Source organism: Phlebotomus papatasi, chromosome 1, assembly GCF_024763615.1.
Source record: "Phlebotomus papatasi isolate M1 chromosome 1, Ppap_2.1, whole genome shotgun sequence".
Taxonomy (NCBI): Eukaryota; Metazoa; Arthropoda; class Insecta; order Diptera; family Psychodidae; genus Phlebotomus; species Phlebotomus papatasi.
Genome location: NC_077222.1, coordinates 21,704,017 through 21,722,309, shown reverse-complemented (window position 1 = coordinate 21,722,309; position 18,293 = coordinate 21,704,017). Strand labels below are relative to the sequence as shown.

General features: G+C 35.5%; 8 protein-coding genes across 11 annotated transcripts in view; 7 read left to right on the top strand and 1 right to left on the bottom strand.

Annotated features, from left to right (window-relative positions):
* LOC129798183 (sodium/calcium exchanger 1) overlaps positions 1–18,293 on the bottom strand; it is a 326,830-nt gene that overhangs the window by 72,765 nt on the left and 235,772 nt on the right. The window lies entirely within an intron of this gene.
* On the top strand, positions 745–2,521 carry LOC129798213 (cytochrome P450 6a9-like). Its single transcript, XM_055841237.1, has 2 exons — positions 745–1,905; positions 1,964–2,521. The coding sequence occupies exons 1-2, from the start codon at positions 813–815 to the stop codon at positions 2,377–2,379; spliced, it is 1,509 nt and encodes a 502-aa protein (XP_055697212.1). The 5' UTR covers positions 745–812; the 3' UTR covers positions 2,380–2,521.
* On the top strand, positions 4,228–6,326 carry LOC129798205 (cytochrome P450 6a8-like). The gene is made up of 2 exons (XM_055841228.1): positions 4,228–5,383; positions 5,451–6,326. Exons 1-2 carry the CDS (start codon positions 4,291–4,293, stop codon positions 5,864–5,866), a joined length of 1,509 nt encoding a protein of 502 aa, XP_055697203.1. The 5' UTR covers positions 4,228–4,290; the 3' UTR covers positions 5,867–6,326.
* On the top strand, positions 6,892–9,110 carry LOC129798212 (cytochrome P450 6a9-like). Its single transcript, XM_055841236.1, has 2 exons — positions 6,892–8,166; positions 8,235–9,110. The coding sequence occupies exons 1-2, from the start codon at positions 7,074–7,076 to the stop codon at positions 8,648–8,650; spliced, it is 1,509 nt and encodes a 502-aa protein (XP_055697211.1). The 5' UTR covers positions 6,892–7,073; the 3' UTR covers positions 8,651–9,110.
* Positions 9,650–11,694, top strand: LOC129798211 (probable cytochrome P450 6a14). Of its 2 annotated transcripts, XM_055841234.1 has the most exons (3): positions 9,653–10,808; positions 10,867–11,283; positions 11,542–11,694. In XM_055841234.1, exons 1-2 carry the CDS (start codon positions 9,716–9,718, stop codon positions 11,280–11,282), a joined length of 1,509 nt encoding a protein of 502 aa, XP_055697209.1. In that variant the 5' UTR covers positions 9,653–9,715; the 3' UTR covers position 11,283; positions 11,542–11,694. The 2 variants fall into 2 exon arrangements, with proteins under 2 accessions (XP_055697210.1, XP_055697209.1); XM_055841235.1 differs by having other exon boundaries at positions 9,650–10,808; positions 10,867–11,694.
* LOC129798201 (cytochrome P450 6a9-like) lies at positions 12,175–14,070 on the top strand. Its single transcript, XM_055841225.1, has 2 exons — positions 12,175–13,442; positions 13,527–14,070. Exons 1-2 carry the CDS (start codon positions 12,350–12,352, stop codon positions 13,943–13,945), a joined length of 1,512 nt encoding a protein of 503 aa, XP_055697200.1. The 5' UTR covers positions 12,175–12,349; the 3' UTR covers positions 13,946–14,070.
* On the top strand, positions 14,272–16,223 carry LOC129798210 (probable cytochrome P450 6a21). Its single transcript, XM_055841233.1, has 2 exons — positions 14,272–15,439; positions 15,499–16,223. Exons 1-2 carry the CDS (start codon positions 14,347–14,349, stop codon positions 15,912–15,914), a joined length of 1,509 nt encoding a protein of 502 aa, XP_055697208.1. The 5' UTR covers positions 14,272–14,346; the 3' UTR covers positions 15,915–16,223.
* Positions 16,280–18,180, top strand: LOC129798203 (probable cytochrome P450 6a14). The gene is made up of 2 exons (XM_055841227.1): positions 16,280–17,470; positions 17,543–18,180. Exons 1-2 carry the CDS (start codon positions 16,378–16,380, stop codon positions 17,956–17,958), a joined length of 1,509 nt encoding a protein of 502 aa, XP_055697202.1. The 5' UTR covers positions 16,280–16,377; the 3' UTR covers positions 17,959–18,180.

Below are 18,293 nucleotides of genomic sequence, written 5' to 3'. Positions count from 1 at the left end.
GAAATGAAGTATCTGGATCAGATCATCAATGGTGAGTATTTGAAAATTTCCTAGGCAGAGGTTTACAATATTCTTTATACTTTCTTTATCCGATTAATAGAGACTCTAAGGAAGCATCCTATAGTGGGCAACCTATTTAGAGTTTGCGGTCAGGATTATCAAGTCGCTGGTTCACCACATATAATTGAAAGGGGAACTATAGTTGTTATTCCAATTTATGGAATTCATCGTGATCCAGATCCAGAAATCTATCCCGATCCAGAAAAGTTTGATCCGGATAGGTTTGGAGAGGAGAACATTAGGGACCGTCATCCTTTTGCCTGGATTCCTTTTGGTGAGGCCCCTAGGATTTGCATCGGAATGCGATTCGGTGTTATGCAAACTAGGATTGGATTAGCATGCTTGCTTTCAAAATACCGAATAAAAAAGTGTCCTAAGACACCAATTCTTTTGATTATAGATCCTACCAGTACTGTTATGGCCCCTAAGGATGGAATGTGGTTGGAAATAGAAAAACTTTAGTTTTTCTCAAGAGGGCAAAAACACAGATTGGTTACCAAAAATTGAACCGGTTAGCACCAATATATAAAAAGAAATTTAATATTTTTATCTCAGAATGAAAAGATTCCAGTGTGGTAATGTGTACATAGATACGAAATATACATAGATATGGCAAAAAATACCGCCAATAAAGATATACACTCCTTCCTAAATATATAAATTAGGTGATATTTCGTTATTTGCGCAGTATTCTAAGAGTTCCGGTGAAGTGAAGTGGGTTCTTGTGGTTTGATCACTAAAAATATACCAAAATGGATTGGAATTTGATACTTGTAACAATAGTAACTTTGCTAGTAGCAGGATATTGGTACGTGAAGAATAAGTTCCAGTATTGGGAAAAGAAAGGAATCCCTTTTGTGAAACCAGTATTCCCATATGGACTCCTTAAAGGAATGGGAACTACCAGGCATACGAGTGAAATCTTTACTAAAGCCTACCAAGAACTGAAAGGGAAAGATGTCTTTGGTGGCATATATTTCTTCGTCCAACCCGTTGGCTTAGCAACTGATTTGGATTTTCTAAAAAATATTTTAGTGAAAGACTTTCAGTATTTCCATGATCGTGGAATTTACTCCAATGAGAAAGATGATCCTCTCTCTGGGCATCTCTTTGCTTTAGCTGGACAAAGATGGAGAAATTTGAGGAATAAACTCAGTCCAACTTTTACATCTGGGAAGATGAAGATGATGCATAGTACGATCATTGCAGTTGCCAAGGAGTTTCAGGATTACTTGGAACCAATAGCTCAAAAGAATCAAGAAGTTGAAATTAAGGATATTCTCGCCCGATTCACCACGGATGTTATTGGGAACTGTGCTTTCGGCGTTGAGTGTAATAGTTTGAAAGATCCTGATACGGAATTCCGAAGGATTGGGAAGAAAGTGTTTGAGTTCACAGGATTAGAATTTACTCGCTTTTACTTCCTGGCCGTTTTTCAAGAATTAGGAAGAATGTTAAGAATGAAACTAATAAAAGCAGATGTTTCAGAATTCTTCTTGAGACTTCTAAGAGAAACTACAGAGTATAGGGAGAAGAATAATATCAAGAGGAATGATTTCCTCTCACTTTTGCTACAAATCAAGAATACTGGAAAACTCGAGGGCGATGATACGGATTTAGGAAAAATGACTTTTGAAGAATTGGCTGCACAAACGTTTTTGTTCTTCGCTGCGGGATACGAAACCTCTTCATCGACTATGACGTTTGCTCTCTATGAATTAGCTCAGCATCAGGATATTCAGGATAGGGCCAGAGAGGAAGTCAATCGGATTTTAAAGAAATACAACGGTGAATACACTTACGAAGCTTGTATGGAGATGAAATATCTTGATCAAGTCATTAATGGTAAGTTGTTAGACCTTTGTGCCTTGGTTTATGAATGTAACCTCAATTTTTCTTACAGAATCATTGAGAAAACATCCAATACTTGATTTCCTCGTAAGACGTTGCGTACAAGATTATCAAGTTCCTGGAACCAAACATGTAATCGACAAAGGGACTCTAATGATAATTTCAGTTTATGGTATTCATCATGATCCTGAATTCTACCCTGATCCAGATAAGTTTGATCCTGATCGTTTCACCGAAGAGAACATCAAAAACCGACATCCCTATGCTTGGCTCCCGTTCGGGGAAGGTCCGAGGATTTGTGTCGGAATGAGGTTTGGCATGATGCAGACTAGGGTTGGACTGGCACACTTTCTTTCGAAATATCGGGTTAGGACGTCTCCTAAGACCGCTATACCCCCTGTTTTGGAACCTGCGAGTGGTGTTATGTCACCTAAAGGTGGAATGTGGCTCAAGTTGGATAAGATGTAATGTGTTTAAAAATAAAAAAGACAAACATAACCTAAATTTGAAAATATGTTTATAAGTCTACATATTTGTCATGAGATTGATCTTAAAGTATTAAGGTGTTTTTGAAAATTTTGCAGAATCACTTGATTAAAAAATTTAAAAACAGTCCTGTTTGTTTATCTTTGTCTATGTACATCTGAGTTCCTCTGTTCTGTTGGTATGGGCCAATTTATCAATGAAAATCGATCGTGTAGTATATACTATGTTTCGTATTCTATACAACCACGAAAAACATACAAGGTAAAAAATTACCCGCAAAAACGTAAAATTTATCATACCCTTTATATAAAAAAAATATATGTATTAAATTTATAGGAAAATTTTTGGTGATTGTCGGAGAGAATATTATTATTTTCAAGTTCAAAAACGGTATTTCAAACTATGTATATCACACACTCTTAAAAGATCGTGTAAAAAATATTAACATTTTTTTCAAAAGCAACGTCTTCAGTATATTTCTGCTGAGTTGGTCAACAAAAATATGCTGACCGGTCAGCAATTCTCGAAAAAAAGTGCTAACCAAATATATGGAAATGGCACCGCCTCGCGAGTGTCGTTTTATGGTTAGCAGAATTCAACTGAAAATAGGGGGAAGTGGGGCACCTTTGAATTGGGGCAGCTTTGAAATTGAGCTTTTTTCTCCTATTTTTAAATTAAACTGGACCTTATTGTGATATAATTTAGGTCAACAAACCAATTGCGAAGCTAAATTACATCATGATAAGCCTCAATTCCATTTGAAAATAGGAGAAAAAGCCTAATTTCAAAGCTGCCCCAATTCAAAGGTGCCCAACTTCCCCCTACTAATAAATAATTTCAGTCGAATTGAAATCGGTTAGCATTTGGCGCTCGCCGGGAACTTAAAAAAACTCAATGCGGCTTTTTAAAATCAACTGTGAGTCACTGTTAATAATAAAAAAAATTGCTTTGTTATGTTTACATGGTGCGACAAAATTTACCTTTTTGTGGGTGTCTTTGACGAGAGTGCCAAAACTTGTTAAAGGGTCATTTAAGGACCTCAAATCTGCAATCCGTTTGTCCGGGTCACCTTTAGATTTTTTTGGAAAAGCATTTTTTGTTTTTTGCTGTTTTATAAAATTCAAAAATTCATATCTCCGGTTCTAATTATCCGGTGGTAGTCACATAAAGCTAAACTGACGCGTAATTTCATCCACTATAACTCTTGTGAACATATCAAGCAACTACGATGAAAATGAAGTATATTTTTTAAAGATTTTTTGAAAAAGGGCACCTAAAATGGTGCATTTTTCTGTGTTTTTTCCATCTTCTAGTAATTTTCCCACTTTAATAGAGCATTTTATATGTCAAATAGCTATGCCTAAAAGTTAGAGAATTTAATATTCTTTCATATCTTTTTGGTTTAAATTTTCTATCCTAATTCGTTTATTCACAATAATTTATTGAAAATAAAATGCATTATTATAAAAATAAAATCTCTTATTATATATAATTATTTGGTATCTTTGTCTAACCTACTGAAGAGCATTCTCTTTTGCACTCTCACTTACACATTTCACATAAAAAGAGGTGAAATGAAAGAAAAGAGACGTATTCATTGGTCATGACATCATTAGTTCAACTAACACAACAATGAGAAATTATTTACATTACAATGAAATGCTTTTAGTGATCATCCAAAAAATCAGTTATCTCTAATTATGGATTACATCAGCTTACACATCATAAATATCAGCAAAAATAATACTACCATGAAGTCACCAATACCTATTTGAAACCCTAACTGTCTATAAAATGGGCAAACGTGCTGGACTTGAGAGGTAGTAGTATTTGACTGATCGTGAAGTGGAAGGTATCGTGGAAATTAGTGCTTATATTCATTGTCCAAGAATCATGGATTGGAATTTAGTTTTGGTGTCTGTTGTTACCCTTCTGGTGGCAGGATATTTGTACGTGAAGAAGAAGTTCCAGTACTGGGAAGAAAAGGGAGTTCCTTACGTAAAACCCCAATTCCCATTCGGAATTTTGAAAGAGATGGGCAGTACTAAGCACTCAAGTCAAGTTTTCTCGGAAGCGTACAATGAACTCAAGGGCAAAAATACTTTTGGAGGTGTCTTTTTCTTCACAAGACCTGTTGTTGTTCCAACTGATTTGGAACTTTTAAAAAACATCTTCGTGAAGGATTTCCAGTATTTCACCGACAGAGGAATCTATGTCAATGAAAAAGATGATCCTCTATCTGGTCATCTTTTTGCCCTATCTGGACAACGTTGGAGGAATTTGAGGAACAAACTAAGCCCTACTTTCACTTCTGGAAAAATGAAAATGATGCACAGCACAATTATTGCAGTTGCCAAAGAATTCCAGAACTATTTAGAACCATTTGCCGAAAGGAAGGAAACGATCGAAATTAAGGATGTTCTTTCGCGATTTACAACTGATGTTATTGGAAATTGTGCTTTTGGAATTGACTGTAATAGTCTCAAACAACCAGATACTGAATTTCGTAGAATTGGAAAGAGGGTCTTTGAGAACACATCTTTTGAAATTATTCGTATTTTCTTCCTTGTGATGTTCCAAGATTTGGGTCGTATGTTGAAAATGAAAGTCAACAAGCCCGAAGTATCTGAGTTCTTCATGAGACTTCTCAAGGAAACCACTGAATATCGTGAAAAGAACAATGTGAAGAGGAATGATTTTCTCTCACTTTTACTTCAGATAAAGAATACCGGAAAACTCGAGGGTGATGATACGGATTTAGGAAAAATGACCTTTGAAGAATTAGCTGCGCAAACATTCTTGTTTTTCATTGCGGGCTTTGAAACTTCTTCTTCAACCATGAACTTTGCTCTCTATGAATTGGCTCAGCATCAGGATATTCAGGACAGAGCCAGAGAAGAAGTTAACAGAGTTTTAGAAAAATATAACGGTGAATATACTTATGAAGCCTGCATGGAGATGAAATATCTCGATCAAATTATCCATGGTAAGTTCTTAGAGAGTTTGATAAATCAAATAGTTATTTGTATTATTATTACCTCGCCTTACTTCAGAAACTCTGAGGAAGCATCCCATAGTGGACAACTTATTTAGAGTTTGTGGACAGAATTATCAAGTACCTGGTAGTAAACATCTTATTGAGAAAGGAACATTTGTGATAATTCCGGTTTATGGAATTCATCATGATCCTGAGATCTATCCGGATCCTGAGAAATTCGACCCGGATCGCTTTACCGATGAGAATATCAAGAACCGACATCCCTATGCTTGGATTCCCTTCGGAGAAGGTCCTAGGATTTGTGTGGGATTGCGTTTCGGTGTTATGCAGACAAGGGTTGGATTGGCCAATCTGCTTTCGAAATATCGAGTTAAGACGACACCAAAGACTCCAATTCCTTTAGTTTTGGATCCCAAGGGTAGTGTACTTACCCCTAAGGATGGAATGTGGTTACAAGTGGAAAAGGTTTAATTAAGTGATGAAGAAAAATTAATAGTCATTCTGTGAGATTTTTGTAGAACTTATGCAGAGTCACCATTCATAATCAAAATGTTGTACTTTTTTTTGCTTTTATCATACACAAATAAAAGTTTCAAGACAGTTATATCTTATCAATAAAAAAAATTTGTGTGTATTTTGCAAAATATTGTGACTAGTGAAATTTCTGGGCTCGTGTATAGAAACATCTTTTCTCTTTGACGTATTTGAAAATGATGCTCAAACTTGAACTTGGCTAATTTGATAAGAATATTATTTATAGCACACCTTTTCTTTATGTTTGATATATAGCGCTCCATAGAATATTTAAATCTTTTAGGATAATAAAGACATTACTGAATGAATGATTATATAAAACGTAAATAAATAAAAAAACCTCGTTTGTTTTTGTTGAACAACAACACTACTTCATAATAAAACTGTATCTTTCATATTTTTTGTCTTTTTTGTAAACTGTATTTTTTATAGGTTTGAAGACGGTTAATATTATTTTAATTAATTAACGCAAAATATTCGCAGAATTCAGGTTCAAAGTTTTATACCGATAAAAAGATAATGGAAGGTGATTCACAAATTCGTCTCCCGTGTATATCTCTTTGCTTTTTTAAAACATTTTTGAGATTATATATTTGATATTAATGACAAAAGCCTTGTAGCAGGTTGATCGTATTATGTCGTGGATCATTAAATAAAATTGAGATACATCGTATAAAAAATCCAAAAATCTACATGCAATAAATGAAAAGCTTTTATTTAACATAAAAACAAGAACGGTATGACTATCTTAAGAGCCACAAACTAACTAAACAATATTATCAGGAAAAAATATAACCAGAAGATCACATAATACAGAAGAGTGGAGCAGTTTCCCAAACCACAGTTTTTTTGTGATTTGCTTGTTAAATGGGCTCAAACTGAATGTCTCTTGCACTAATAAGTGTTCTTTATCTTAACTTTCTTGAAAATTTCTAAAAGGTTTGCTCATTATCATTTGATCATCTTGGAAGAAATATGAAATTCTATAGTTAAACATGAACGAAACTACCCCACTCTCCACTTACTCTTGCGCTACTCTCATGGTCTATAAAGATCCGTTTTGCGTCTTATGAAATAATTCTTTCGTGACCGTGAAGTAGAAAACTCTTCTAAAGATTGGTGTGTTCCTCAATATTCAAGAACTATGGAGTGCAATATAATTCTAGTGACTCTTGTGACACTATTAGTAGCAGGATACTTATATGTGAAGAAAAAGTTTCAGTATTGGGAAGCCCGAGGACTCCCTTACGTGAAACCTAAATTTCCGTTTGGCATTCTTGGGGGCGTAGGCAGTACTAAGCACTCAAGTGAAGTTTTTACAGCAGCTTATCAAGAACTCAAAGGCAGAGGACCTTTTGGAGGTGTCTTTTTCTTCACAAAACCCGTTGTTATGCCTACGGATTTGGATCTTCTGAAGAATATCTTCATTAAGGATTTCCAGTATTTTTACGATAGAGGATTCTATGTTAATGAAAAAGATGATCCTTTATCTGGTCATCTGTTTGCCTTATCTGGACCACGTTGGAGAAATTTGAGGAATAAATTGAGCCCTACTTTCACATCAGGAAAAATGAAGATGATGCACAATACAATTGTAGCTGTTGCCATGGAGTTCAGAAATTATTTAGAACCATTTGCCGACAAGAAGGAAGTAATTGAAATTAAGGATATAATATCTCGATATACGACTGATGTTATCGGTAATTGTTCCTTTGGAATTGACTGTAATAGTTTAAAAGATCCTGATACAGAGTTCCGCAGGATTGGAAAGAGGGTCTTTGAATTTTCATCTATTGAGTTTATACGGATATTCTTCATGGTAATGTTCCAAGACTTGAGTCGGTTGATGAAAATGAAAATCAATAAACCAGAAGTGGCTGAATTCTTCATGAGACTCCTCAAAGAAACCACTGAGTATCGTGAGAGAAACGCAATAAAGAGGAATGATTTCCTCTCACTTTTAATGCAGATCAAGAATACCGGAAAACTTGAAGGTGATGATACGGATTTGGGAAAAATGACCTTTGAAGAATTGGCCGCACAAACATTCCTTTTCTTTATTGCGGGTTACGAAACCCCTTCATCTACAATGACACTTGCTCTTTATGAACTAGCACTTCATCAGGATATTCAGGACAGAGCCAGAGAGGAAGTCAACGGTATTTTGAAGAAATACAACGGAGAATACACTTACGAAGCCTGTATGGAAATGAAGTATCTGGATCAGATAATCAATGGTGAGTATTTGAAAATTTCCCAGGCAGAGGTTTACAATATACTTAATACTTTTTTATCCGATTAATAGAGACTCTAAGGAAGCATCCTATAGTGGACAACCTATTTAGAGTTTGCGGTCAGGATTATCAAGTCGCTGGTTCACCACATATAATTGAAAGGGGAACTATAGTTGTTATTCCAATTTATGGAATTCATCGTGATCCAGAAATCTATCCCGAACCAGAAAAGTTTGATCCGGATAGGTTTGGAGAGGAGAACATTAGGGACCGTCATCCTTTTGCCTGGATTCCTTTTGGTGAGGGCCCTAGGATTTGCATCGGAATGCGATTCGGTGTTATGCAAACTAGGATTGGATTAGCATGCTTGCTTTCAAAATACCGAATAAAAACGTGTCCTAAGACACCAATTCCTTTGGTTATAGATCCTACCAGTACTGTTATGGCCCCTAAAGATGGAATGTGGTTGGAAATAGAAAAAATTTAGTTTTGATTAACATAGTATTAAAAAGGAGTAAATACTTAAAAAAAATAACAAAAAATATTAAATTTTTAATCTCTTCTGTATTCTTAAATAATTACTTGAAATAATAATAAAGAAATAATATAAAAACATCAGTAAAATTATATTACATGCGCATGTATTTACTAATTAGCTTTATTTTCTCACCGTGACTGTTTGATATAAGCTTTAACATGCGTTTATGTCAAGAATAGTACCCTACAATAATATTTGATCGTTTTCTTAATGAGCACGTAAAAATAATACTGAAGTAATTTTAAAATTTAAATAATTTTGATTTTCCACTTAAGCTCTGTTCTGGAAAATTTGCATATAAAATTGAGATAATTGAAACATTTTTTTTAGAGTTTTATTTTTCTTGTTGTAAATAAACTATTCACTTTATTGTAAAAACAAGACAGAATAAAGAAATATGCAAAATGTTTCTAATAACATTTTTATTGAAGATTCCATTGACAAATCCTTAAAACAAGAATATTGAAACAAATTTTAAGACAATCTTAAAATATTGATATATCGTCTAATAAGGAACGTATATTATCTACGTATCTACGTATTTCATTTATGTAAAATAAAAGTTCATGATTCATATTGCTTCTTTTAACTAAATAAGAATTTTTATAAAAGAGTTCAAAGGCATAGTACTCAATATGAGAATTTTAGAAGGTGAATAAGTTTTTTGCAACGTCATGTTCTCAAACCTATTATTTATCTTACAAAATAAGAAAAAAAGAGGCAATTTCTCAAGAGGGCAAAAACACAGATTGGCTACCAAAAATTGAACCGGTTGGCACCAATATATAAAAAGAAATTTAATATTTTTATCTCAGAATGAAAAGATTCCAGTGCGGTAATATGTGTACATAGATACGAAATATACATAGATATGGCAAAAAATACCGCCAATAAAGATATACACTCCTTCCTAAATATATAAATTAGGTGATATTTCGTTATTTGCGTAGTATTCTAAGAGTTCCGGTGAAGTGAAGTGGGTTCTTGTGGTTTGATCACTAAAAATATACCAAAATGGATTGGAATTTGATACTTGTAACAATAGTAACTTTGCTAGTAGCAGGATATTGGTACGCGAAGAATAAGTTCCAGTATTGGGAAAAGAAAGGAATCCCTTTTGTGAAACCAGTATTCCCATATGGACTCCTTAAAGGAATAGGAAGTACAAGACATACGAGTGAAATCTTTACTAAAGCCTACCAAGAACTTAAAGGAAAAGATGTCTTTGGTGGCATATATTTCTTCGTCCAACCCGTTGGCTTAGCAACTGATTTGGATTTTCTCAAGAATGTTTTAGTAAAAGATTTTCAGTATTTCCATGATCGTGGCGTTTACAACAACGAGAGGGACGATCCTCTCTCTGGGCATCTCTTTGCTCTAGCTGGACAAAGATGGAGAAATTTGAGGAATAAACTTAGTCCAACTTTTACATCCGGGAAGATGAAGATGATGCATAGTACGATCATTGCAGTTGCTAAGGAGTTTCAGGATTACTTGGAACCTATAGCTCAAAAGAATCAAGAAGTTGAAATTAAGGATATTCTCGCCCGATTCACCACGGATGTTATTGGGAACTGTGCTTTTGGTGTTGAGTGTAATAGTTTGAAAGATCCTGATACGGAATTCCGAAGGATTGGGAAGAAAGTGTTTGAGTTCACAGGATTGGAGTTTACCCGCTTTTTCTTCTTGGCCGTTTTTCAAGAATTAGGAAGAATGTTAAGAATGAAACTAACAAAACCAGATGTTTCAGAATTCTTCATGAGACTTCTAAGAGAAACTACAGAGTATAGGGAGAAGAATAATATCAAGAGGAATGATTTCCTCTCACTTTTACTTCAAATCAAAAATACTGGAAAACTCGAGGGCGATGATACGGAATTAGGAAAAATGACTTTTGAAGAATTGGCTGCACAAACGTTTTTGTTTTTTATTGCGGGCTATGAAACCTCTTCATCGACTATGACGTTTGCTCTCTATGAATTAGCTCAGCATCAGGATATTCAGGATAGGGCCAGAGAGGAAGTCAATCGGATTTTAAAGAAATACAACGGTGAATATACTTACGAAGCTTGTATGGAGATGAAATATCTTGATCAAATCATTAATGGTAAGTTGTTAGACCTTTGTGCCTTGGTTTATGAATGTAACTTCAATTTTTTTTACAGAATCATTGAGAAAACATCCAATAGTTGATTTCCTCGTAAGACGTTGTGGACAAGATTATCAAGTTCCGGGAACCAAACATGTAATCGACAAAGGGACTCTAATGACAATTCCTGTTTATAGCATTCATCATGATCCTGAATTCTACCCTGATCCAGAGAAGTTTGATCCTGATCGTTTCACCGAAGAGAACATGAAAAACCGACATCCCTATGCTTGGCTCCCGTTCGGGGAAGGTCCGAGGATTTGTGTCGGAATGAGGTTTGGCATGATGCAGACTAGGGTTGGACTGGCACACTTGCTTTCGAAATATCGGGTTAGGACGTCTCCTAAGACCGCTATACCCCCTGTTTTGGATCCTGCGAGTACTGTTATGTCACCTAAGGGTGGAATGTGGCTCAAGTTGGATAAGATTTAATGTGTTTATGGCTCGGGCACACCTTTTAGATCAGCAAAATTTCATGAAGTCGAAATTCGAAACCCTTTCTTTCTCAAATGTTTTGCATATTACTATCTCATTCTTTCGCACAGCAAATTCGATTGAGCCAAATTGAATTTGGAGTGATGTTTAAAAGAAGAAGAAGAAGAGTGAGAGAGAATGAGATAGACATATGCAAAGCATGTGAGAAAGAAAAGGATCCGAATTGCGGCTTCATGAAATTTTCCTGATCTAAAAGGTGTGCCGGAGCCATTAAAAATAAAAAAGACAAATATAACCTAAATTTGAAAATATATTTATAAGTCTACATATTTGTCATGAGATTGATCTTAAAGTATTAAGGTATTTTTGAAAATTTTGCAGAATCACTTGATTAAAAAATTTAAAAACAGTCCTGTTTGTTTATCTTTGTTTATGTATATCTGAGTACCTTTGTTCTGTTGGTATGGGCCAAGTTATCAATGAAAATCGATCGTGTAGTATATACTATGTTTCGTATTCTATACAACCACGAAAAACATACAAGGTAAAAAATTACCCGCAAAAACGTAAAATTTCTCATACCCTTTATATAAAAAAAATATATGTATTAAATTTATAGGAAAATTTTTGGTGATTGTCGGAGAGAATATTATTATTTTCAAGTTCAAAAACGGTATTTCAAACTATGTATATCACACACTCTTAAAAGATCGTGTAAAAAATATTAACATTTTTTTCATAATGCAATGCTTTTAAAGTTATTCATGAGGCAACATGATAAAAACACAATACAAATACCCAAAATCGAATGTACAAGATTCAAATGACTGGTTCCTAATAACATATACATCACAATTTAATACTTTTATCTCAAAATGAAAAGATTTCAATGCGGTGCTATCTGGATATAGATATGTGATATATTGTAATAATATTACCAATACAGAGTAAAATTTCCACCAGGTATATAAACTAGGTAGTTCGTCATTTGAAAATTATTCCAAGAGCTACCGTGAAGTCGAAAGGGTTCTTGTAGTTTGATTTTGATCACTAAAAAAATCAAAATGGATTGGAATTTGATACTTGTAACAATAGTAACTTTGCTAGTAGCAGGATATTGGTACGTGAAGCATAAGTTCCAGTATTGGGAAAAGAAAGAAGTGCCCTTTGTGAAACCAATATTCCCGTATGGACTCCTTAAAGGAATGGGAACTACCAGGCACACCAGTGAAATCTTTACTGAAGCCTACAAGGAACTGAAAGGAAAAGACGTATTTGGAGGAATTTACTTCTTCACCCAACCTGTTGTTCTAGCGACCGATTTGGATTTTCTAAAAAATATTTTAGTGAAAGACTTTCAGTATTTCCATGATCGTGGAATTTACTCCAATGAGAAAGATGATCCTCTCTCTGGGCATCTCTTTGCTCTAGCTGGACAAAGATGGAGAAATTTGAGGAATAAACTTAGTCCAACTTTTACATCCGGGAAGATGAAGATGATGCATAGGACGATCATTGCTGTTGCTAAGGAGTTTCAGGATTACTTGGAACCAATAGCTCAAAAGAATCAAGAAGTTGAAATTAAGGATATTCTCGCCCGATTCACCACGGATGTTATTGGGAACTGTGCTTTTGGTATTGAGTGTAATAGTTTGAAAGATCCTGATACGGAATTCCGAAGGATTGGGAAGCAAGTGTTTGAGTTCACAGGATTAGAATTTACACGTATCTTCTTCCTGGCTGTCTTCCAAAATTTAGGAAGATTGTTGAAAATGAAAATAACAAAACCCGATGTTTCAGAATTTTTCATGAGACTTCTAAGAGAAACTACAGAGTATAGGGAGAAGAATAATATCAAGAGGAATGATTTCCTCTCACTTTTACTTCAAATCAAAAATACCGGAAAACTCGAGGGTGATGATACGGATTTAGGAAAAATGACTTTCGAAGAATTGGCTGCACAAACGTTTTTGTTTTTTATTGCGGGCTATGAAACCTCTTCATCGACTATGACATTTGCTCTCTATGAACTAGCTCAGCATCAGGATATTCAGGACAGGGCCAGAGAAGAAGTGAACAATATTTTAAAGAAATACAACGGTGAATACTCTTACGAAGCTTGTATGGAGATGAAATATATCGATCAAATCATTAACGGTGAGTGAGACTTTTAATATTAGAAGATTAAAATTAAAAAGATTAGAAGATTAAAATTGACCTGAAAAACTTTTTTTTTAACAGAAACATTGAGAAAACATCCCATTGTAGACACTCTTGTAAGGAGTTGCGTACAAGATTATCAAGTTCCGGGAACGAAACATGTAATCGAGAAAGGAACATTAACATCAATTCCTGTTTATGGCATTCATCATGATCCAGAAATCTACCCAGACCCTAAGAAGTTTGATCCGGATCGTTTCACCGAAGAGAACATCAAAAACCGACACCCCTATGCTTGGCTCCCGTTCGGTGAGGGTCCGAGGATTTGTGTCGGGATGAGGTTTGGCATGATGCAGACTAGGGTTGGACTGGCCAATCTGCTTTCTAAATACCGAGTTAGGACATCTTCTAAAACCGCTATACCCCCTGTTTTGGATCCTGCGAGTACTGTTATGTCACCTAAGGGTGGAATGTGGTTGAAGTTGGAGAAGGCCTCATAGTACGTTGAAGTTATTTCCGTACCACACCAAATTAAAATGTGGACAAATCGGTTTTAAATTGTCCAGTTATCATTGTGGAAAATTGCTGAATCACTTGATTAAAAAATTTTATCAAAAAATAAAAATAATTATCATACTGCGTATTTCAGCATCGTTTAGTATTGGTACACTGATACCATTGGAGTTGATAATCGTAGGTGTGGAAGCGAGTATCATACATCAACATCATCATGCAACGTCTGTGTAATACGGGCAAGAGCACACCCACATAAACATGTGACTTGTCGTAACTTTTCCGTATAAATCGTCTATCACATGTGTTTTTTAAAACAGTTCGGTGTGACCGTGAAACAGATGGCACCGCGTAGAAAAAATTAATTTTATTTCCCGAACCATTTGCAATGTTCTTGAATTTAATTTTGGTGACTCTTGTGTCCCTGCTAGTAGCAGGATACTTTTATGTGAGGAACAAGTATAGATACTGGGAAGAGAGGGGTATTCCATATGTGAAACCGACTTTTCCTTTTGGGGTTCTGAAGGGTATGGGAGGTGAAAAGCATTTTGCAACAATCATCTATGTTGCTTATAATGAACTCAAAGGCAAAGGACCTTTTGGAGGAGTTCACTTCTTCGTCCGACCTGTTGTTATTGGAATTGATTTAGATTTCTTGAAAAATGTTTTCATCAAGGACTTTCAATATTTCCATGATCGTGGAATTTACTGCAATGAAAGAGATGATCCCTTGTCCGCTAACATGTTAGCGTTATCTGGCCAGAAATGGAGGAACTTAAGGAGCAAGTTAAGCCCTACATTCACTTCTGGAAAGATGAAGATGATGCATAGCGTGATTGTTGCAGTTGCTAAGGAATTCCAGGACTATCTAGAACCTGCAGCTCAAAAGAATGAAGTAATTGAAATAAAGGACATCCTTTCACGGTTCACCACAGATATTATTGGAAACTGTGCTTTCGGAGTTGAATGCAACAGCTTGAAGAATCCTGATACGGAGTTTCTAAGGATCGGAAAGAGAGTTTTTGAATTTAGTCCTATTGAGTTTCTTCGTATGTTCTTTATGTCCATGTTTCCGGATATTGCTCAAATACTAAGGATGAAATTGAATAAGCCTGAAGTTTCTGAATTCTTCATGAGACTTCTGCGGGAAACTACAGAGTATAGGGAGAAGAACAACATCAAAAGGAATGATTTCCTCTCACTCTTAATACAAATTATGAATACGGGAAAGCTTGATGGTGATGATACAGAATTAGGAAAGATTACGTTTGAGGAACTTGCTGCACAAACTTTTGTCTTCTTTGCTGGAGGCTTTGAGACATCTTCATCTACAATGACATTTGCATTGTACGAATTGGCTCGAAACCAGGACATTCAGGATCGAGCCAGAGAAGAAGTTCATAAGGTCCTTGAACAATACAACGGAGAATACACTTACGAAGCTTGTATGGAATTGAAGTATATTGATCAAATTATTAATGGTAAGTCGCTATTCGCAGGGATCCTTTTTGAAAATACTATTTATCATCTTCTTTCTTAGAAACTCTGAGAAAACATCCTATTGCCGAAAGCCTTATTCGAATATGTGGTCAAGATTATCCTGTTCCTGGTACTAAGCATATCATCGAGAAGGGGACCTTTATATTAATTCCTGTCTTCTCTATTCATCGTGATCCCGAATACTATCCCGATCCTGAGAAGTTTGATCCAGATCGGTTTACTAAGGAAGGTATCAAAAATCGTCATCCACTTGCCTGGATTCCTTTTGGTGAGGGCCCTAGGAATTGTATCGGAATGCGTTTTGGCATGATGCAGACAAGGGTTGGACTGGCAAGCTTGCTTTCAAAATACCGAGTTAGGACATCTGAAAAGACGCTAGACCCTATGCTCTATGATCCTGGTAAAAACATATTGACTCCCAAAGGAGGAATGTGGTTGAAATTGGAAAAAGTATAGAGAAGGCTTTTGAAGAGATGATTGTTAACCAATCAATTTCTATTGAACCTTGTCGAAATGTCTGTCTTGATTGCTGAATATCGTCTGGTGTGATCCAGATTAATTGATTGAGATCATGACAGTGTAACCAAATACAAAATTGTTGAGAATCAGCATTATTTGCCAAATTTTTATCTCAAAAATTTGATATAAATACGAAAGCTAAAAATATCACTATATTGGAATCAGTTTTTGTATAAAACTCATGTGTTTGTGCCATTATGAAACATTTATTTTTGTGTATGAAAAGAATAAATACTATATACTTGAGCTTTATGTGTACCTTTGTATTTCGTGTGGTAGAGTTTGTGTGATCCAACAACCAGCAAGCATATATAACACAGATTTTTATGAAGAATTGTAGTATTTCCCTGTCAGTCCCAGCCTTGAACACTTCGTACGTTTGGGATACAAGTTCCCAAAAATGGATTTAACGATACTATTGTTGTGTGTTGTGACTTTTGTAATAGTTGGTTACTTTTATGCTAAAAAGCAGTACAGTTATTGGGCAGATCGTGGAATTCCCTATGTTAAACCGAAATTTTTGATAGGAAATCTTGGGGGTGTGGGCTCATCTAAGCATATCAGTGAAAAATTGCAAGACATTTACAGAGAACTCAAGGGAAAAGAAGTGTTTGGAGGATTATTTTTCCTAACAGATCCAACTTCAATTGCACTGGACTTAGATTTTCTCAGAAATATTTTGGTGAAAGACTTCCAGTACTTCCATGACAGAGGAGTCTATATTAACGAACGGGATGATCCCCTATCTGGACACCTCTTTTCACTCTACGGTCAAAAGTGGAAGATCATGAGGGCAAAATTGAGCCCAACATTCACATCTGGAAAAATGAAAATGATGCATAGTACAATCATTGCAGTGGCAAAGGAATTTGAAAAAGTACTGGAACCCTTTGCAGCAAAACAAGAACAAATTGAAATGAAAGAATTCCTTGCACGTTTCACAACTGATGTTATTGGAAGTTGTGCCTTTGGAATCGAATGTAACAGTTTGAAGGAACCTGATACAGAATTTCGTCGAGTTGGGAAGAAAGTATTTGAATTTACTGGTCTTGGCCTCGCTAAGCAATTTTTCCTTCAGATCTTTCCTAAAATAGCAAAAGCACTTCGAATGGAAATAACAGACAGAGATGTAACACATTTCTTCATGAAACTTCTAAGAGATACAATTGACTACAGAGAAAAGAATAATGTGAAGAGAAATGATTTCCTATCCCTTATGATTCAACTTAAAAATACCGGAAAGCTGGAAGGAGACAATGTGGATCTGGGAAAAATAACCTTTGAAGAACTAGCTGCTCAAACCTTTGTGTTTTTCGTAGCTGGATTTGAAACGTCTTCATCCACAATGGCATTTTCTCTTTACGAACTGGCACTTAATCAGGATATTCAAGATCATGTGAGGGAGGAGATCAATTCTGTGTTGGAGAGGCATGGGGGTGAATTCACTTATGATGCTTGCATGGAACTCAAATATCTTGAAAGGGTTATCCAAGGTAGAGAAAATCATTAAACATTTACTTATTGAAGTGTTACCTAATCCTTTCACTTTACTTCCATTTCTTTAGAAACATTGCGAAAATACCCGATCGTTGATAACCTCTTCAGAGTGGCAACTAATGATTACCAAGTCCCTGGAACCAATCACGTCTTGAAGAAAGGAATGTCAGTTATCGTACCTGTCTACGCTATTCAGCGAGACCCAGAAATCTATCCAAATCCTGAGATATTTGATCCAGATCGTTTCACCGAAGAGAACATCAAGAACCGACACCCCTATGCTTGGCTTCCTTTCGGAGAGGGTCCTAGAGTTTGCGTTGGAATGCGTTTCGGCTTGATGCAAACAAGGGTTGGATTGGCTACAATCATCAACAAGTACAGAATCAACGTAACTCAAAAGACACCTATCCCTATGTCCTTTTCCCCCAAATTTGCATTTCTGTCCCCAGAGGGTGGAATGTGGTTGAAAATGGAAAAGATTTAGAGTGACATTCATCTACAAGGATTCCAACACATTCTTATGCCCCGTATCTTAACTTCTTTAGATTTTAGATAGCACCAAACTTTATCTAAAACTACTACATTTGTCTTTTTGTTGTATATACAGAAAATATGCTTTATCATGATTACTTGGAATGTCTTTTTCTTACGGTTTCTTCATCGGTCGCTAGCCAAAATCGAAATACAAAAATGTAAAACTGCCAAATGATTTGTTCTGTTTTTTGAAGTACTTCTTCTATCAAATTGACTTGACTTTGAGAAAACATCCTATTGCCGACAACCTTAATCGAATTTGCTTACAAGACTATCATGTACCTG